Source organism: Gallus gallus, chromosome 21, assembly GCF_016699485.2.
Source record: "Gallus gallus isolate bGalGal1 chromosome 21, bGalGal1.mat.broiler.GRCg7b, whole genome shotgun sequence".
NCBI classification, from domain to species: Eukaryota; Metazoa; Chordata; class Aves; order Galliformes; family Phasianidae; genus Gallus; species Gallus gallus.
Genome location: NC_052552.1, coordinates 6,360,000 through 6,379,165, shown reverse-complemented (window position 1 = coordinate 6,379,165; position 19,166 = coordinate 6,360,000). Strand labels below are relative to the sequence as shown.

General features: G+C 56.4%; 3 protein-coding genes across 4 annotated transcripts; all 3 read right to left on the bottom strand.

The window, feature by feature from the left end:
- Positions 1 to 392: 392 nt before the first annotated feature.
- LOC769267 (claudin-16-like) lies at positions 393 to 7,361 on the bottom strand. The gene is made up of 5 exons (XM_046903304.1): positions 4,135 to 7,361; positions 2,571 to 3,563; positions 2,258 to 2,360; positions 968 to 1,132; positions 393 to 846 (listed from the first exon to the last, which is right to left on the bottom strand). Exons 2-5 carry the CDS (start codon positions 2,682 to 2,684, stop codon positions 536 to 538), a joined length of 693 nt encoding a protein of 230 aa, XP_046759260.1. The 5' UTR covers positions 2,685 to 3,563; positions 4,135 to 7,361; the 3' UTR covers positions 393 to 535.
- Positions 6,956 to 10,729, bottom strand: CLDN19 (claudin 19). 2 transcript variants are annotated; one of them, XR_005841483.2, is made up of 5 exons: positions 10,489 to 10,729; positions 9,186 to 9,350; positions 8,970 to 9,054; positions 7,664 to 8,800; positions 6,956 to 7,308 (listed from the first exon to the last, which is right to left on the bottom strand). XR_005841483.2 is itself a non-coding variant. In XM_003642541.5 (5 exons), the coding sequence occupies exons 1-5, from the start codon at positions 10,709 to 10,711 to the stop codon at positions 7,260 to 7,262; spliced, it is 669 nt and encodes a 222-aa protein (XP_003642589.2). In that variant the 5' UTR covers positions 10,712 to 10,729; the 3' UTR covers positions 6,956 to 7,259. The 2 variants fall into 2 exon arrangements, 1 of the variants encoding a protein (XP_003642589.2); XM_003642541.5 differs by having other exon boundaries at positions 8,654 to 8,800.
- Positions 10,730 to 12,589: 1,860 nt separating this feature from the next.
- P3H1 (prolyl 3-hydroxylase 1) lies at positions 12,590 to 19,055 on the bottom strand. The gene is made up of 15 exons (NM_001001529.2): positions 18,574 to 19,055; positions 17,952 to 18,104; positions 17,347 to 17,536; positions 16,690 to 16,821; positions 15,697 to 15,836; positions 15,452 to 15,541; positions 15,280 to 15,332; positions 14,839 to 14,960; positions 14,616 to 14,743; positions 14,436 to 14,531; positions 14,212 to 14,362; positions 13,786 to 13,903; positions 13,529 to 13,604; positions 13,231 to 13,371; positions 12,590 to 13,141 (listed from the first exon to the last, which is right to left on the bottom strand). Exons 1-15 carry the CDS (start codon positions 19,015 to 19,017, stop codon positions 12,998 to 13,000), a joined length of 2,178 nt encoding a protein of 725 aa, NP_001001529.1. The 5' UTR covers positions 19,018 to 19,055; the 3' UTR covers positions 12,590 to 12,997.
- Positions 19,056 to 19,166: the final 111 nt, after the last annotated feature.

The following is a 19,166-nucleotide window of genomic DNA, read 5'->3' as shown; positions in this document are numbered from 1 at the left end:
TGCAGGGTACAACAGGAGCTTAGCACTCTGTTCATTGCAGGGGAGTCAGAAAAGATGATCTCAAAGTGCCCCTTTCAACTTAGACGATTCAATTCCCCAAGGCTTCAGCATCCTATCTTACTGCACGACACTGCTGAGCTGTCCCACGTAGGTGATGGTGCTGTAATGAGGTGGGCCCATCCTTGGCTGGGCTGCGTGCAGGAGGTGCTGCTGCCCATCACACACGGGAGTTCATGGTGTACATCTTGCTGGTGACAACACGGCGCTGAGGTCCCTGGGGACGGCTGGGGGCTGGTGGGAGAGAGACAGGGTGTGTGTGTGTGTGTGTCACTGCTGCCCCGCATGGCTGTGCACAGGGAGAAATGAACCTGGACAGCCAGCATGGGTGCTAACACCTCCACCAGGACCTCGAGATGCCCTGGGTGGGGGTGGAGCATTTCTGCACTCCCCCGTGCCCCCACAGAACCTATGGGGCTCTGCTTGGCATGATGCAGCCCTCCCCCTTCCCACCCAACAGCCAGGGTGCAAATGCCAACTACCCTTCATTTGGCTGCAGCCTGCAAGAAGCAACTGCACCCTCCGAGTTGTCCACCGCAGGTATATCCCTGCAGGACTTGATGTGGGATGGGGCAGCCCGGGACAACACAGACTGACCTGTGTGGGCATGGAGGCAGCAGGTGAGCAGGACAGATGCCACGAAGCAGCCCGTTGAGCCAGCCATCCCCAGCCAGCAGGACCACCCAAAGTCATAGTGGACCCCCAGGAAGAGATTGTGGGACACCAGCATGGCCCTCTCCACGTAGACATCCACTGCATACCACACGGAGCCCACGAGACCCAGGATACCTAGGAGGAATGGGGCCAGTTAAGAGCAAGCCATAGAACCTCCTACTTCCCAGAGCACCCCCTTGGAGGGGTTTCTGGCTCCCTGTGTCCCAGCTGTCCCCAAGTGCTCCTGGCCACATACTCCCGATGCCGAGGATGATGCCAGCCCCGTAGCACATCTTCAGTTTGACATGAGGTTCTTCCTTGAGGAACTTGGTGCAGTCGAGCCCAAGGAGCAAAGTAGCCAAAGCCAGGCCCACCAGGAGGTCCGCTGTGATCAGCAGCGTTCGTGTCACCACAATCTTCACTGGTGAGAAATGAACAAAAAGCAGAAAGGGGACTGAGGAGCGGTCAGAGGAAGCGGTGTCCCCACTCCAGACTGCTGCCTGTGTCCCTCCTGGACTTCCCCAGCTCACTGCTAGATTGGGTCAGATGGAGCCCTGGGCAGCCTGGTCTGGTGGCTGCCAACCCAGCCCACGGTTGAGGAGTTGGAGCTCAGGGACCTGCAAGGTCCACTCCAACTTAAGCCATACTATCATTGCTCAGCATCTCCATAGGATATGGTGACACTAGGACACCAATGTCCACCACCCTATGTGCTGCTTGCTGTGTGCTTACCAGGCTCATCAGAAACCTTGCAATGGAACTCAATAAGCCCATTATCAAGAAACCTCACAACTTAAGGTGCACCATTTAGGATCTGGGATGTGGTGATCTTAAGACCCTCTTGGCTCATCCTGCATGTTGACTTAGGTAGAAGATGCTGTTGTCTAAACCTGCTTGCACTGCCATCTGTTTGTGGTGTGACTTCTCCCTGAAGAGCCCCAAATCCCCACTTGGTCCATGCTAACTTCTCGTTCCCTTCTTCAGTGTCCAAATCTTTGTCCACAGAATCACATTGTCCCCCATCTCTCTCCCTTCCCCCCACCCTCTCACCCACCCCCTCCCTCCTCATCTCCCTCTCTCCCCCCTCTCTCCCTTCCCCCCTGTCCTCCCCTCTCCTCTCTCCCCTCCTCCTCTTCCCCCTCTCCACCCTCCTTCCCCCCTCTCCCTTTCCCCTCTCTTTCTCCTCCCCTCTCTCCCCCTTCTCCTCTTCCTCCCTCTCCCTCTCTCCCCCCTCTGTCTCTCCCCTCCCTGCCCTCTCTCTCCCCTTCCCTCACTCTTCCCCCCCCCATACGTATATATATACACACACGCATATATATACACATGTATACACACACACAGGACAAGGTCCTGAGTTTCTCATCAAGGTCAACCCTTCACAACAAGGATCTTCTTCTTGAGGGAAAATTCTTAGCTGTGAACTCAAAGCTGCCTTGTTTGCTGTTCACAAGAGGTTAAAGGGACTGGTGGAATAGGCAAATGGTGCTGGAAATGGGTTGCTTGATATTGTTGAGTAATGCTCCCACTCCAGACCATGCTGTCTTACCTGGATGGTCTGCCAAAATGGAGTCATACTGGTCACAGGTCCTCACTCCATCCTGCGTGTTGGTGACACATTCCCTCCAAAGGCCCCGGCATTTGTGGCTCACCTGGAAGCAGGAGGAAGGATGCTTAAAGAGCACTCAAAAGCACCTCTGCTCACCAGGGATCATAGAATTGTTTGAGTTGGAAGGGACCCTAAAAGACCATCTGGTTCAACTCCCCTGCAATTAACGGGGACACCTACAACCAGCTCAGCAAAGCAGACCTTCAGGCCCTCACCTAGCTCTCAGCCACACGCACACGGTTGCTCTACTCACCTCCAAGCTGTCATCAGCATTCACCATCCAGCAGTCAGTGCATGTGGCAAGAAGGAGGAATAGGGCCGAGAGGAGAGTGAGACCAAAGGCTGTCATCTGCAAGAGCGCACTCATGGGGACACCTGCAAGGGAACACAGAGATGCCTCCCGCCTCTGCTCTGACCACCTCCCCGGTACGTTGTCCTCTGTCTGGGCCAGAACGTGCTCTGGATCCCTAAAAGCAGCTCAGATGGTCTCCAGTTGTGACAGAGGAGGGCTAGATGGAATGTCAGGAAGGATTTCTTTATAGGGAGTGTGGTCAAGCGCTGGAACTGGCTGCCCAGGGGAGAGCTGGAGTCCCCAGCCCTGGAGGCATTTCAGACACATGTGGACATGGCACTAAGAGACAGGGCTTAGTGACAGGACTTAGTAGGTGAAAATGCTCGCACTGGGTGATCCTGAAGGCATTTTCCAGCCTAGATGATTCTATAACTCTATAACCCTCAGTAATGTCCCTCTGGGAATCAAGAGCTGCTTGGAAACTATTGTCAAAGAGCAGCTGTAGTCAGACTCCATTATTTGAGCACGTACGTATCTCCTGATATCCTAAGGCTTCCTTGATGTTTTCATCATTCAGCAAAAAGATTACCCACCTTTCCTTGTAACTGCTTTGTAAGTTATGAAGCGTCAAAACACCCAATCTGGAATACGTGGGAGTGTCCCATGGAGGTGTCCCATTCTCAAGCAGCAAGCCCAAAGAGAGAGCGCTGCCGTGGCTCAATGTGGGCGCCTTTGGGTGCTGCTGAGCATTTCCAGAGAGCAAAGGGGATGGAACCATCTGATTTCCATCACGGCCAGAGTTGAAGGGACTTCGCAGAGAAAGCGATTGTACAGAAGGTATGAGCAGAGGACACCATATCTCATATGTTCCACTGGAGAGGACTCCTACTTCGGTGCGTTTTGCAGCCCAAATCTTGGCATTGCCGTATGCTTTAGCACCTGGAGCTGTAACCACTGCGTGCAGAGAGGTTCCCATTAGGGTTTGTTTTTTACCCTTTCTTACAGACATTATTACTGACGGACACTTAGACCCCACTTTATAATGCTCTTTTAAATACCCCAGACAGCCTCCTGAGCAGCTCCCCACAGTCTTTCTTCCTTCCCCAAGACCATGGCTGTTTTGCAGGCTTTGAAGAAAATCTGTTCAGCCATTTGAGTTAAATCAAGAAAAAAAAAAAAAAAGAAATAAAAACAAAAAAATTCCTTCTCTAGAGGAAACACTCAGCCATCGTTTGTGCTTGGGTAACTCCAAAACAGCTTAGTTTTACTGCTGGAGCATTGGCTGGTGCAGCAGGTGGCGGAGCTGCTAGCTTTGTTGTGCTTGGAGGTGTTTTATAAGGAATTAATGATGTCTGGGGCAAAGGGGAGCTGCGTGGGGAGCGCCTGTGGGATGCATCTGCCTTCCTCCAGAACATAGAATCATTGAATTGTGGAGGGTGAAAAAAAGCTCTAAGATCACCCAGTGCAATCATCCACCTACCACCAACACTGCACACAGAGCCGTGTCCAATTGGGGAAGCCTTACCTTCATCACAGCATCCAGGCTCAACCTCGCTGGGGTGCAGACATCTGAAGTCCCAGGGTGGGATTCAGTCCCACCTGAATGGGATGTAGAGGTGCCCAACGGAAATTAAATGCCCACAGAGCACTGTGAGCCCACATCTGTGCTGGGCTATTTAATGCTTCTCCAGGGTGTTTCAGAGCGCTTTGTGTACTAAGGCACGACAGGGGAGCCTCGTGGTTAAATGGTAATTGGCTGGAAACAGAGATCGGCCTCCAAAAAACATCACATCTTGACACCTGTGGGAACCAGCTGGGGCTGCGGGAGATGTGGAGAAACACTCCCCAGGTGGGGGACTCTGTGTGCTGGGCAAACGTCCCCTGTTCTTTAATCACACCTTTTAATCAGCGCTCATGGGTGAGTGGCCTGAGGTGTGTTGGCTCCAATGCACTGGCGCAGGAGGCAGACGGACGGAGGTGGCAGGAGGAAGAAGTTAAATGCAGTTTGTTGCAGGGAGGGTAATTCAAAACCCCTAGTGTTATCCATCAGGTTCCCAGCTGTGAAATGGCCCAGCATTTCCCATCTCCCAGAGACATCTCATAGGTTTCAAACTGGCAGAGAGGTCAACCCAGAGGCAGCAAAACAAGCCACCTTGATGGGACCCCTCACAGATCCTGGGGGTTCTGTTCAAAGAGGGCCGTGATCATCTCTCTGGCACCCCCAGAATTCAAAGCTTTCAAGGGAGGGATGCAGCAAAAGGCTGTAAAGGACACAGCCTCACAGGGGCACTTAATGCAGCCTGTAAAACTCGTCCATTTCCTGGCTGTGTGGGGGCTCCCAGGCCATTATGCACAGTCACTCCTCTCTGGTGGTTTCCAGCTCAGACAACGTGGCTGCTTGGCCAGAGGCATTTTTGTGGGCTTTTTGCTGACCCTCGAAAGCAGCACCTCAGCTGCCTCGTGCTGCCCAAATACTTCAGCTTTGTTCCTTACTACCCAGGAAAACCGCTTTCTTGCACAGCATCTTGTTGCAGCATCCTCTGAACATCTCCAGCATAAGCAGTGCCCCATGGTTGTCGGCCGTATCTATGCTCTCATCTCATGGGTGAATGGGAAACAACACTCCATGTATGTATTTCCAAATCATGGGATATATTTAAGAGAGGTACTTTTATTATTATCTTTTCCCCTCTAAATAATCCTCTGCGGTACTGAACTACAGGGGTTTTGTAGAGTGCTGCACAATCCTTAATAGCAAATTCTTGAGATTCAGCCCTGCAGAGGCACCCAGGTTCCTGACATGAGTAATTGCTGTGGCTTTATTTCAGATTATCCTGTTTCAAATGGTATTTTGGCTCATGGCAACGCTTTTCTTGAGCATACCTGTGCATGTAGTGGTGAATTAGGGCTGAAATCTTCCAGTAGGGTTTGTATACCTTCATTTTCCAACTAAGATCTCAGAAATTTTCTATTTACAATACTTAGATAGCCACAAAATGGATGAAATTCTGGTATGTTCTCTACACGTGTGCATTGGTGATACATAAAAGAATTTTGATTTTATTTTCTGCTCATCTAATCTGTGGGTTTACTATATATGAAATGCGCCCACCTGTCTGATTCTCAGTTGAAATGTTTTGGGCATTGAAAAGATACAGGTAGAGGGGTAAATATATCAGTCTTTCAATAATTAAGAATATTTCCTTGGTCAGTGAAGATGAGATGAAGATTAGATCTGCATCATAATGGTTTTGTAAGATAGAAAGAGGGAGGGTGTGGGGACAGAAAGCCACTAAAGTGCTCTTTTTCGTGATTTGGATGGCAGTGGATCCCACGCATTGCATGCAAGGCTGCAGGCCATCCCAAGCCTGGCAGCCTGTTCCCATATTTAATTCCACTCTGCCATGGGCAAAACACACAAGGGATTGTCTGGAGGACAGTGGGGGCCTTTGTGTCCCCAAACATGTAATTGCTTCTGCAGCTCAGCTATTTTTCCCCCTCTTATGTTCTTGCAGCCTGGGCGGCTGATCCCAGAGAGCCATGGGACTGAGCCTGTGGCAGTGTCACAGGAGTCCCCAAAATCAGAGTTTTGGGGGAGAATAGAACATATCTGTGAGCCAGGGGCTGCAGGAAGATAGGGGAGCTGGGCAAAACCCCTGGGCCTCCAGCAGTGCCAAGGAAAAGCAGGTGCCACAAAAGCAGAAATCAACTCAATTAGCACAGCAAGGAGCAGCCCAGCCCCGAGTTCTTGGAAAAGAGATTAAACCCTGCAGGTCTCCTTCACAAGCAGCGGGGTGACTGCAATGAGTGCTTTGTTGTAGGGCTGAGCTGAGGAATGGGAGGTGATGGGGCCTGGCTGGGAGGGCCCACACTAGGCCGCAGCCCTGGCACAGACCCACGCTAGGCCGCAGTCTGGGAAGGGCCTTGCTGAGGGCCCAGGCTGTGGCTACAGGGGTGCAGTGCCAGGCCAGTCAGATGGGATTTAGGTGCTTTAGGCTTAAATTAAGCAACCTTTAAGCACGGTTTGAGCAATAGCACCTGCCCTGGCATACCTGCAAAGTTCTGTTTCACACTGGCTCAAGGCCTGGTGGGCCGCTCTCAGGAGCCACACTTATTTCAAGTGCCTCCCAAGAGGCTGAGAGGAGGTGGTTCTAGCCTAGGAGCCAGCAGCAGGCAGACACCTTCAGCCCAAACCCCCTGCCCAAACCACCAACCTTATCCCCCTCCCCAGACCCACTCCCCAGCCCAGGGATAAGGCCTCAGCCCTAAGGCACAGGCATGGAAGCAATGGGAAGAGGCTCAGGTTGGGAATAGAGGGCAAAGAGATGACTTCAGAAGGACACCCATAATCAGAAATATTTTAATACCATTGAGTCACAACTTTTAGTACAAACTATCTGAAAAAAACCCACAAAAATAGGAATCCCAAACAGTGCTGCTCCCACGGCGTACATCACACAGAAAAGTTAATGCAGGTTTACACTAAAAGAATAAAAACATTCTTCTACACAACTCTGCGCTCTTTATATAAAAACACACTTCAGATACATATATTTTTAAGCACGATTTTCCTTCCCAATCCTCACTGCAGTAGCTTTGAGGTGTGTTTTGAGGGGAAACCAAGCACCAATCTCCCTGACGGTGCAGACACTACAAGCACTGCTCTCCCCTGATGGCTGACGATATTTTTACATGGGGTCTGCAATGCAAAAGAGAGAGAGGGCTGTTAGTCCTTCCTGCCTTACAGAAGCCAACCCCCAGTGCAGGGACTGTTCCGCCTCCCTCCTGCATGGGGAGGTGCTGCCCCGACCTTTAATTTTGGGACAGCTGGCCACATTTAGCCAGGAACAAGAGCAGCACATGGGCATAAAGCAGACAAAAAAAAAAAAAAAAAAAAAAAAAAAAAAAAAGGCAGGGAGAAATCAGCTATGTAGGTAACGGGGATTTATAAAGTAATAATTAAAAAAAAAAAAAAAAAGCAAAACCACAAAGCCAGGCTCTTTGGATCATTTCCACTGTTTCGTTTCCTGCGGTTTAGCCGGCACACCACGTACAGCAGACAGACAGATGGCAGCACACGGCCTTCAGAGGATCTACAGGAGGAACTGGAGCACTGGTGTGTTAGTAACAGCCACGGCGTGGACACAGAGGTGGTGGCAATTAGCACTGCTGAGCTTAAAAGACTTCACCGATCCTATTGGGGAAAGGGCACTTGGAAACAGAGGGGAGACATCAACATTCACAGGTTTGTCCATCTTGGAGTTAACTGAAACAGCGACACTGGGCACCAAAGTAAAAAACAAACCATTGCTTGTGCTCACAGTCCCCATTTCGCCTACTTTAACCTGGCCAACACCAGTTGGTTCTCCTGCTTAACAAGGCCACATATTTGCGCCTGGTGAGAAATATGCCCGGGTCAGACTTTAGCTGGCAGAGCTCAGCTGGAGTGCCAGCAACCGTCAAACTGCCGTGCTTTCATTCCTCGTGTGCTCACATCAAGAACGATTAATACAAATATTGCTTTGGGGCAGCAGCCACGCAGAGCACACCTGCACCCTGAAAGCAAGAATGTTTCCTAAGCCACCAAAACTGGGGCACGGGGACACTGAGCTCCTCCAGCACCGCTTGGCAGCATCCCTTTCCCTGGAAAACCCGGTGGTGAGGCTGCAGGAGATGTAGGGGCACACGGGGACAGCTGCACATGGTAGGGTGGCCCAGCACAAAGCGCCTCTGTGCAGCCCACCCCCAGCACCTCATGCTAGGCACTGGGGCATGGCCCAGCCACCCACAGCCCCAGCAGCGCAGGGCTGGGGGCGGAGATGCAGCCCCTGCAGCCTGATGCTGCTGGATACAGGGAATTCTGACCAACAGCCCATTTTAGAGGCTTGTGCTGCAACCTGGAAAAGCGCCTGAGAAGCAGGTGCATCCCCAGCAGAAGAAAAGTCTCTGGTGGTGCCCGTGAGCTGTGCCCTGTGGGAACACTGGGGCCGTGCCTGCTCTTGGGAGGGGAGGGCGCGGGAAGGCAGGGCTGGGGTCAGACGTACTCCCGGGCTGTGGATGGCTGCGACTGTCGGTAGTACTGCTGTCCTTGGCGCTCCTTGGCGGGGCAGGAGCAGCACAGCAGGGAGCCCCCCAGCACGGTGAGGCTGGCAGCCCCCCAGCCGACAAACAGCGCTGAGCCAAACTCGTACCTGCGGTAAGAGAAGGGTGGGTATAGCATCAGGGGGGTGGGAAAAGCAAAGAGGAGTGGGGCTGCATGTCACCACTGCCTGCCACACTACGGTGCCCAAACCAGCACAGGGCAGCCCCATGGGATGCAGAGGAGCTCAGGGAAGTGGTTGTCCCCAAGCGGGCTCCTACCTGGCGTTGATTGGAGTGCTGGCACTGAAGAACTCGTAGGTGACCTGTGTGGCGTACAAGGAGACGGCCGCTAACGTGCACAGACCTGGGTGTCAAACACTGAGCATCAGCAATGCCCAACTCATTGCCAAACAGCCCCACTTCCCTCCCGTTAAAGGCTATTGGAGCTTTTCTGCATCAAAGAGGCGCAAAGGCTGCAGCTGCCCAGCAGCTTACCGCAGAGGATGAAGAGGACACCTCCAGCAACAGCAATGCGGCTCTTGGTGATGGGATCCTCTTCACCAACCTTGGTGCATTTCATGCCCACGACGCTCACGATGATGCCAAAGAAACCCAAGAGGAGAGAAATAACCATGAGAGCCCGGGAGGTCTGGATGTGAACTGCGGGGTGAAAACACGCTGCTTGCAGCACTGCAAAGCAAAGTCACTTCCCACTGGGATGGACGTGTCCTTAACACCCTGTCCTTTACCTTATCCTTAACCCTGTCCTCACTGTGTAGGTCACTCACAGCTCCTGTGCCTGGGGCAATGTGCCAGAACACCTTGGCTCACTCTCAACACCGGGGTCCCCAGCCTTCCTCCCCACCATGCTCTTTTTCCTCCCTCCATGCTCTTACTGCAGCAGCACCATCCCCAAATGCTATGCACAGCCCTAGGGTCGTGATGTGCTCACGTGAACCCATAGGGACCGGGGACAAAGACACACAAAGGGGTGGAAGCCCACGGGCACAAGCTGGGCTCAGACCTACAGCAGTGCTCTGAACCACATCAGGACTCAAACTGGGGGTACAAAGCAGGACTGGAACATGCAGAGAAGAGCAAGGGGCTCAGACCCACAGCAGGATGCAGACCCATGGCTGAGCAAGGAGAGCTCGACTCATTCTCAGCACTGGGACCTCAGCCTTCCTCCCCACCATGCTCTTCCTCCTCCCTCCACACTCTTCTGGCTGCAATTTCACCAGCACCACAGCCCCCAACACTGCACACAGCCCCAGGGTTGCGATATCCCCACTGTGCAGCCACCGTTCCCAAATTTGACACCCACCATAGGGCTCAAACCCACAGAGACGGGGGAGGGCGAGGGCTTTAAGCTCATGGGCACAAGATGGGCTCAGAGCTACAGCGGGGCTCTGAGCTGCAGTGGGGCTCAAACTGTGGGTACAAAGCGGTACTGGAGCATGGAGAGAAGCACGAGGGGCTCAGCCCCACAGCAGGATGCAGACCCACGGAGGAAAAAGGAGAGCTCTGACATCCACTGGACTCTGATGTTCAGAGGGAAGGTGATCTCTTCCCACAGAGCTGGAAAGAGGAGTTCAAACCTGGGGGGGGGGGAGGGGGGCATAGGGCCGGGACCCACAGGATGGCTCAGATCAGCGGGAAGGGCAGTAAGGGGGCTCCGACCCGGGCTGGGAAGTGGGCACGCAGGAGGGGTTGGCTCAAAGCCACGGAGGTTGGCTCAGCCCCTTGGAAGGGGCTCAGCGCCGAGGGAAGGGATATGCCCACCGCCCCCCGTACGCACCGTCGAGGGAGAGCAGCGAGTCGTGGAGGCGGCACTGCACCTGCCCGGTGCTCTGCGCGGCGCAGCTCATCCACAGCCCTTCGTGCAGCCCCACAGCCGTGATGATGGCGTCTCCGGCGTACGAGCTCTGTCTCCACTGGGGCAGAGCCGCGGCCGCCAGAGCCGCCACCCACCCGCCCAGCGCCGCCAGGTACCCCGCCAGCTCCCGTGCTCCGCCGCCCATCGCCGCCGCGCTGCGCCCGGCCCGGCCCGGCTCTGCCCGGGGGTGTGCCCGCCACGTCCCGCCCCGAGCTCCATCAGCTCCTCCTCTGGGCTGGAGGGGCCGTGGGGGGGGGGGAGGTGGGTGGTTAGGGTTAGGGAGAGGAGCGGGGTGCTGGGTGTGCCCCGCAAAAAGAGGGATTCGGGGTGGGGATTTGGGGAGGTGTGGGATATGGGAGGTGGGGACCCCCAGGGAGGTCGAGAGGCAGTGGGGAAGGCTTTGGGGTGGGGGAGGTGAACCGCCGCGGGGCCATCGGAGCAGGGACCCCTGGGGCTGTTGCAGGGGTGGGTGCAGGAGTGTGACACCGTGCTGTGCTGCCAGGAGGGGGGCACAAAGGGCAGTGGGCATTTGGCCGTGCGGAGAGGAACTTGGAGCTCTGAGTGGCATGGAGCTCTTGGTAACATGGAACCCTCAGTGGCATGGAGCTCTTGATGGCATGGAGCCCAGTTCTATGGAGCCCTTGGTGGCACGGAGCCCTTGGTGGCGTGGAGCTCTCAGTGGTATGGAGTTCTTGGTGACAGGGAGTTCTTTGGTGGCACGGAGCCCTCCATGGGATGGAGCTCTTGGTGAAATGGAACCCTTGTTGAAATGGAGCTCTTAGTGGCATGGAGCTCTTGGTGGTATGGAGCTCTTGATGGTATGGATTTCTCAGTGCTATGGGGCCCTGGGTGGCATGGAATCCATAGTGGCATAGAGCCCATGTTGGCACTGAGTACTTTGTGACATAGAGCCCTGGGTGGCATGGAGCTCTTGATGGTATGAAGCTCTTGGTGGTATGGAGCTCTTCATGCTGTGGAACCCTCAGTGGTATGGACCCCTTGGTGGCATGGAGCCATTGGTGGCATGGAGCACTCAGTAACACAGAGTCCTTGGTTGCATGGTTGATGACATGGAACTCTTGGTGGCACAGAACATGGCATGGAGTTCTTGGTGGCATGGAGCTCTCACTGGTGGAGTTCTTGGTGGCAGAGCTCTTGGTGACATAGAGCCCTTGGCGGCATGGAACCCTTAGTGAAACAGAGCTCTCAGCAACATGGAGCCCTCGGTGGCTGCTCGCTGGGTGCAGGGAGCTGGCAGCTGCCCCAAGCATTGCCCTCCTGCTGGGCTGGCTGCCCTGGCAATCGTTAACCACCATCTCATCGACAGTCAGCTCACGCTCGGTGTGGCCGGGGGCCGGCTGCCTGCCCCAGGCTGAGCTCCACACTTGGGGGACAGCAGGCAGCTCCTGCAGCAGGGTGTAAGCAGGGAACCCACAGGAAGAAACCATCATCCAACCGCTGCCATCCCTGTGCTGGGCACTGACCCCTCTGGCCCCTCTGCCTGTTCGTGCAGGGCGTTTCGCGGGCGGTGTTTCAGAGCGTGCGCTCACATTCCCCAGATGGTTATGGTAATGGTGTGGGGACAATTCGCTGCCCTGTTCAGCTGCTGCTCAATGTCCTTCTTGTTCAGGGAGAGGGCAGAGCTCCCGGCTGGGGCGGTGGGTGTCATAGCAGGGTGAGCTGCCACTATCCCCAGGTCCTTTCTGCCCCAAACATGAAGCTTTTGCATCCTCCTTGGGGGATGTTGCAGGGCTAATGCAGGGGTCGCATTGCCACTCCCTGGGTGCAGAAGTCCTAAGGCACCTGGGGAAAAACCTGCAGGCTGTGCAACCAGAAGGCTTTTGCCATGGGACAGTGAACTCTGCTCCCTGCTGTGCCCCATCACCAGCGCTGCTGGGCAGGAAACCACAGCTCTGTGCACGCTGATAGATATGCTGTGCCAGTGTCTCTGCTCCCAGCAGCGCAGGGCTGCTGCCCTCGCCTGGGCACCAGGATGGCTGCAAGGATGCACCCACAGCCGGGCTTTTGGAAAAGACACCTTTATTCACCAGTCCTCTGCAGAAGGCACTTAAATAGCCGTGGTGGGGAGTGGGCTAGAGCAAAGCAGAAAGGCACGTTTGGTGTGGCTCCAGCCCTCCCAGCCCCACACTGCTACCATGGCACTGGGTCCTCAACTCTAAAAAACATCCCTCCCTTTTCCCCATGTTCCTCACCCTTATCCACCCCCAAAGTCTGGCTGCTCATCTCAAGGTTGGTGGCAGTTCCGCAGCAGCGCTCGGAGCCATGGAGCTCTCCATGCCACACCACAAAGTAGGGCCCAGCCTGCAGCCCGGGGCTGAGCAGCCAAAGCCGCGTGGCTGCAGCTGTGTCCCAAATGGTGTGGAGCTGGTGGTGCTGGCCCTGGCAGGGCTGGGACCCTGCATGAGGATTGTCACAGTTCGTCCTTCCCTGCTGCATGCAAGCCAGCAGTGCTGGTGGCAGCCGTTGGCTCCTGCTCCGCGCTCGTCTCCTGCAGCAAATCCACCTCTTCCGTCCTGAAAAGCATCTTCACCAAATCGTCCGCCTGCACGCGCTCCTGTGGGACAGAGCTCACATCACACCCTTCCACGGAGGGCAGCCCCCCAAAACCCTCCTGCTGTCCATGGAGTGGGGTGAGGTGCTTACCCGCTCACTGTGCCGTGGGTCCAGGGTGAACCAGAGGGCAATGGCACAGCGTTGGCCTTTGGTCACAGCCTTCACCCCGTGGGGGTTCTCTGAGCCAGAGGAGAAGCCCACGGCACGGCCACACTGGGGCTGCACCTCTGCCTGTGAGGAGAGACCCTGCTGCACCATGGGGACACAGGGGGAGCCAGCCCCAAACCCATGTTCACCCCGTGCACTGGCACAAAGCACTTTCCCCAGGGATGGAGTAAGGCTTGGCAGCGGGGCTGTGCATGGAGCCCCAGGGAGCCCAGTTACTTACAGTCTGCGTCTTGGCATCCAGCTCCGTGAAGTAGAAAGCTCCCCCTTCAAAGTCCCCATTGAGGTAGAGGATGGCACTAAAGAAAGCAGGGGAACAAGGTGACACGCATCACCCCAGGCAGCTCAGCCACCTAAACCCTGACCCACCACCACAGCAAGAGGCCAAGGCAAGAGAGCCCGAGCTGGGCTGCCCTTCTCTCCTGTTTCTCACCTGGGGGCTGCTAAGCTTAACACCTCGTGTTAAGGACACCTCGGTACCTGTAATCCCGGAAGGTGTAGGCTGGTGGTTCCTTCACACACACCAGGGCCTCCGCGTTGAGGATGCAGTTGTCCACATGCACCTCGTGGCTGTTGTCACTCCGGCCTTCTTGCTTCTCTAGGGTGGAACAAGAGGTTGTACATCAGTACTGCTCTGTCTGTATGGGAACTGGGTCTGTCCCCAAACACTGTGTATGTGGACATTGGGGTGAGGTGGGGTTGGCCTCTGCTCCCAGGTAACAGCAACACTTCCCCACTGTCCCCAAGTCGGGAAGAAGGCATGGACAAGAGGAGATGGCCTCAAGCTACACCGGGGGGAGGTTCAGGTTGCATATCAAGAACAATTCCTTCTCAGAAAGGGTCCTGGGCAGAGGGTGAAGGGGCTTTGTTTCTCTTTGCAGAGCAGTCTTTCGGGGCCGTGCTCACCATCGATGGCTGTGCGGCACACCAGGTGTGAGTAGGAGAAATGGAGCGGGACCTCCAGGCGGAAGTAGGACTCCATCATGTGCCGCACCTTCTCCGTCACGTTGTAGTAGAGGTGGGCACTCTGCAGGGGGACCTTGCCCTCCTGGCCCAGCTGCGGGGGACACACAGCACGTGGGCTCAGCTGCAGTGGGGCGGCAGCCCCAGGCACCCGCAGCCACGCTAACCTTGAGGGCCTTCAGGACGGTGACACCGTAGAAGGTCTCACTGGGGGTGTGAGGCGATGTCTTCCCACGATAGCCATCCCCTGCCGAGGCAGCTGCCTGCAAAGCCCAGCCAACGTTATCCCACCTGATTTCCGAGGCACAGGATGTGACCCTTCAGCACTCCCACACCTCCGTGCTCACGTTGGTGAGTCTCTGCAGCTCCCGGCACTCCTCAGCTGAGAGGACTCCGTCCACCACCACGCGCTGAGACCCGTTCAGGCTTTTGGAGTTCATGGTGACGCTGGCTCCCTCATACACCAAGGGGCCACCTGCAGCACAGGTGGGATCAGGAAGGAATACGGATGGGACTGGGGGCGGTGCTGAGGGACTTTGTGCTGGCACCGGGACCTGGAGCTCCCCACACCTTCTCGGATGAACTTGCTCATTTCTGCAGACTCCTTCGCCTTCTCCTCCACCAGCGTCTCGATCTCCTTCATCAGGTTGCCGATCTCCTCGGAGATGCGCGCCGCTGTCTCCCGCTCCACCCTGGGCACACAGTGGCCATCAGCTCCACTGCCCCACTGTCCCCAAGTCGGGAAGAAGGCATGCCAAGGCAAGGACAGGACAAGTTGTGTCTAAGGGCTGCTGACAAAGCCCAAGGCGTGAAGGTGTCATCTCAGCGCAGCCCTCACCCCCTACCCCGAGCTGCTTGGGGTGACCCAAGGACCAAGCTCTGCCCTCCAGCAGCCTCTCCCAGCCCCAGCATCACATAATTCCCTCTGCAATTGCTGTCTTGAACCCAAGGAAGGCAGAGAGGTGCTCCCGTTGGTTGCCCCCCCACAATGGCAGCAGGCCAAACACTCACTTTTGTTTCTCTCGAAGCCTCTTTGGTATCACCTCTTCGGGTGTCCACGTGTCCTACAGCCACAAGGACAGCATCAGTAGCTGGATGAGGACCTGCCTCTGATACCACACATCCCCTTCTCCTGCAGACACGTCCCTCCAGCTGCCACCAGCCTCGGTGCAGTGCCACTCACCGGGTCCACAAATGGGATCCCAAAGACGTCGTAGCTGAAGAAGAGCAGCTCCTTCTCCATGAGGCTTCGCTGGCGGTATGCCTGGATTTCCTGGGTGAGGGGCAGAGGGGTGGGTCAGGGCAGCTCTCCCACCTGCTGTCCCCACTGCAACCCAACCCAGATCAGCCCACGGAACCTCTGCTAGGGCTCGGAGCCCTGAAAGGACAGAATCCATCCTATGCTGTCTTGTCCCAGTGGTCACCCACCTTTCGGGGCTCAATGGGCCTGGCCAGGTCTTCTCCCAGGACAGCAGTGTAATAGGCCAAATTCTGGTTCATCACCTCATCATTTGGGAAGAAGAGCAAGTATGTTTTGGCACATTCAATCGCTTTTTCATAATTCCCATCTGGAAAGAGAAACAGAACCATTAGAGCATGTTTTCTCCCTGCCTTGCTGGTGCCCAGCTCTGGCACAGGCACAATCCACCGCTGGGGCAGAGACTGGGGAGGATGATGGGAATTTGACAGGGAACAGAGTAAATGGGGATGCAGAGAAACAACGGAGAAAGCTCAAATCTGCCAAGGGTCTCCCTCTAAGCAAGGGCAGATACTCCAAAGCAAAGATAACTGCTGCCACAACGAGAAAGTAACAGTGTGAGGTGCTCTCCCACCTCAGCAGCAATCAGTGCCGCTGGCTGAGGAGTTTTCATGCTTGGAAAATATATCTTAGAGCCTATTTCCAGACAGTAACACCCAGCCATTCCCACACTAACCTGCAATTTTCAGCCACTTAAGCACTCTGACCTACTTTCATCTACGGTATTTCATCCTTTCAGTCTTCTTGGAGCTTAAATAGCTCCAAACAGCTTTGGCTGTTTATTTGTTTTTTAATCCTTCTGGGGAAATTTGCAAAGAAATACTTCAATTTTTTTTTTTTTTCCTAACAAGGAGAACAAAAAAAGACAATATATGTTTGCCTGGGTTATAACAAACTCTCCTGGAGGGGCGGAGTGCCTCTTTTGTTTGGATATGAGGCGGAAAGCTGGCAGGAAAAAAAATGCCTCTCTAGGCTGTAGTGAAGCTGCATAGGAACGTGGCATTTAAGCAGCACGGAGGCTCACAGTAACAGGGGACAGCAACACAGCTCTCCTAAGGCACACTGCTGTCCCTGAGCCTTTATGCCCACAGCATGCTGTCAGTGTTGATGTGAGCAGTGCCAGGAGTCCTGGCCGTTGGAGGATGGGGCAACGAGCTGCTTACTGTTGTAGTAGGCAAACTGCAAGTAGTTGAAATGTGAGGGCAGGAAATCCTCCAGGGGCTTCTCCCGGCCAGGCTGCGAGGCGAGCTCTGTGACGCAGCCCTGCTTGCAGCTCAGCACCTGCATGTAGTGATCTGGTGGAGAAAAAAAATCCCATGTCACTGCCTGGGGTCACCGAAGAGCTGGTGGATGAGACATCACGGGGTCCCCGCTCCAACCACCAGCTTGCAGCACTGGAGACCCCCAGGGATGGTCCCCCACCGCCGTATGACCGGTGTCACATCCCATAAAGGAGGTGCTCCTTCTGTCAGCCTCAGCCTCCCAGCCCCATGCCCTGGTGACCCCTTCAACCACATCCCTCTGAAAATGGGGAGGGGGTTCTGGGCAGCATTCCTCCTAGCGACATCTATGGGGATCACACAATGCCTTACATTGGAGAGGACCTTAATGATCACACACATCCAAACCCCCGGCCGTGGGATGGTTGCCCTTCACCAGCTCAGGCTGCCCAGGGTCCCATCCATGGCCTTGGACACCACCAGGGACAGGGCACCCACAGCTCTGGGCAGCACAGTCAGGGCCTGGATGAGAGCTGTGCTCACCCCATAGGGAATTTTGGTCCCGACCCCTCACACAGGGCTTTGCGCAGGCGCTCCCACCTGTCATGGCCTGGAACAGGTCTGCGTTGTACTCCAGGTAGTTGTAGCCTTCATAGTCATAGGGCCCCTCACAGAGAGCACGGCACTCGGTGTCTGCCACAAAGTATTCCTGCAGTGCCTTCTCCAGGTGCAGGACAGCAGCAGCCGGCTGCTCCTCGCTGTAGAACCTGACACCCAGGCGGAACTCTGTCTGCAGGGAGCCAGGCAGAGCCGTGAGCAGGAGCTGCCCGCTGCCCATTCATACAATCACAGAACGGATTGCGCCGGGAGGGATCCTTAAGGCCATCAGGTCCGACCCCGCTGCACTGAGCAGGGACACCCACAGCCCCATCAGTGCTCGGAGCCCCTCCAGCCTGGCCTTGGGTGTCTGCAGGGATGGGGCACCACATGTGCTCAGAGCATCGGTCCCGGTGCTGACCCCTGAGGGACACCTCTCATCACGGATCTCCATGCGGACACGCAGCAATGCTGTGTTTGCTGAGCCCACAGCCCGTCTCCCCCTCCCCACACCGAGCCCTGGGCAGGTATTTTAGAAGCGCTGCCACATTCCCAGCCAACAAAACACAGTTTTAGGGTAAAACCCAGCATGAGGTTGGGGGACCCACCATGTGGGGCCTGGCCTCCAGGTCAGCGAAGTCGGACTCCCTGACGCCCGCCATCATCTGGTAGTACTCCAGGTTCTGCTTCATCTCCACGTGCTCGGGGTTGGCCACAAAGAAGGTGTGGGCTGCAGCCACGGCCTTCGCCACCTTATTGATCTGGGGGAGGGCAGTGGGGTGGCTGAGGGACCCCAACTTAAGGGGCTCAGACACAAAGGGTTGGGGCCATCCTGAGCGTGTGCATTGCCCCCCAGCCCCCATACCGGGTCAGTACTGGGTGTGGGGGTCCCAATGTGAGGTGTGGGGTCCCAGTACCGGGAGTGGGGGCCCAGTGCCGTGTATGGGGGTCCCAGTACTGAGCACGTGTGGAGGTGTGGACGGCTTCCCCCCCCCCCCGCCCCGGGTGCGGCAGGCCCCAGCCAGGCCCCGACGTGGCACTGCGGGGGGAGGGATGGGAGGAGGGCCCGGGGCCGCCCCCCCGTTCCCCAGCATCACTCCCTTCCGCGCTGCCCGCCTTCTCCCCGCCCGCCCCTCCGCTCGCGGGTTCCGCTGCGGTCGGATCGCGGCTCCGGACCGCTCCCCGATCTCCCCCCCCCCCCCCGGGACCTCATCTCCTTCGGGGCCGTACCTTGAAGTAGGCGACCTGGAGGTAGTTGTAGGGGCTCCGCTTGCGGAACTCTCGCTCCAGCTCCTCGCCCAGGCGGTACCGGGAGGGCTGGGTGGGCCCGCAGCCCCGCAGACAGGCGGCGCGCCGCAGCAGCCCCCGAAAGAACAGCAGATCGTGGAGAGTCGGCTCGAGTCCATCCGTCGGTACCACCGCGGTGGCATTGGCGCAGCGCAGGCGGCACCGAACCGATCGAGCGCGGATAGCGGCGCGGGCCCGCAGCGCCCGCTCCATCTGCAGCACCACGGCGGGCCAGTCCCCCCGCGCGTACGCCTCGGCGCCGGCAGCGAAGAGCGCGTCCGGGGGCTCGGCCGGCAGAGGGGGCTCGGAGTGCTCCGGCGGTCCCAGCGGTCCCGGCGGTCCCGCCGCCCAGACCAGCAGCGGCAGCAGCGGCAGCAGCAGCGCCATGGCCGAGCCTGCGGCCGCCCGGCTCCGCACCAGACCACGCCCCCTGTCAGTAGCCACGCCCCCTACCAGTGACCACGCCCACAAATCGCCACCCGCACCGGTTTTAGCTCCGCCCCCCGAGGTGACCACGCCCACACCGAGAGTTCCGC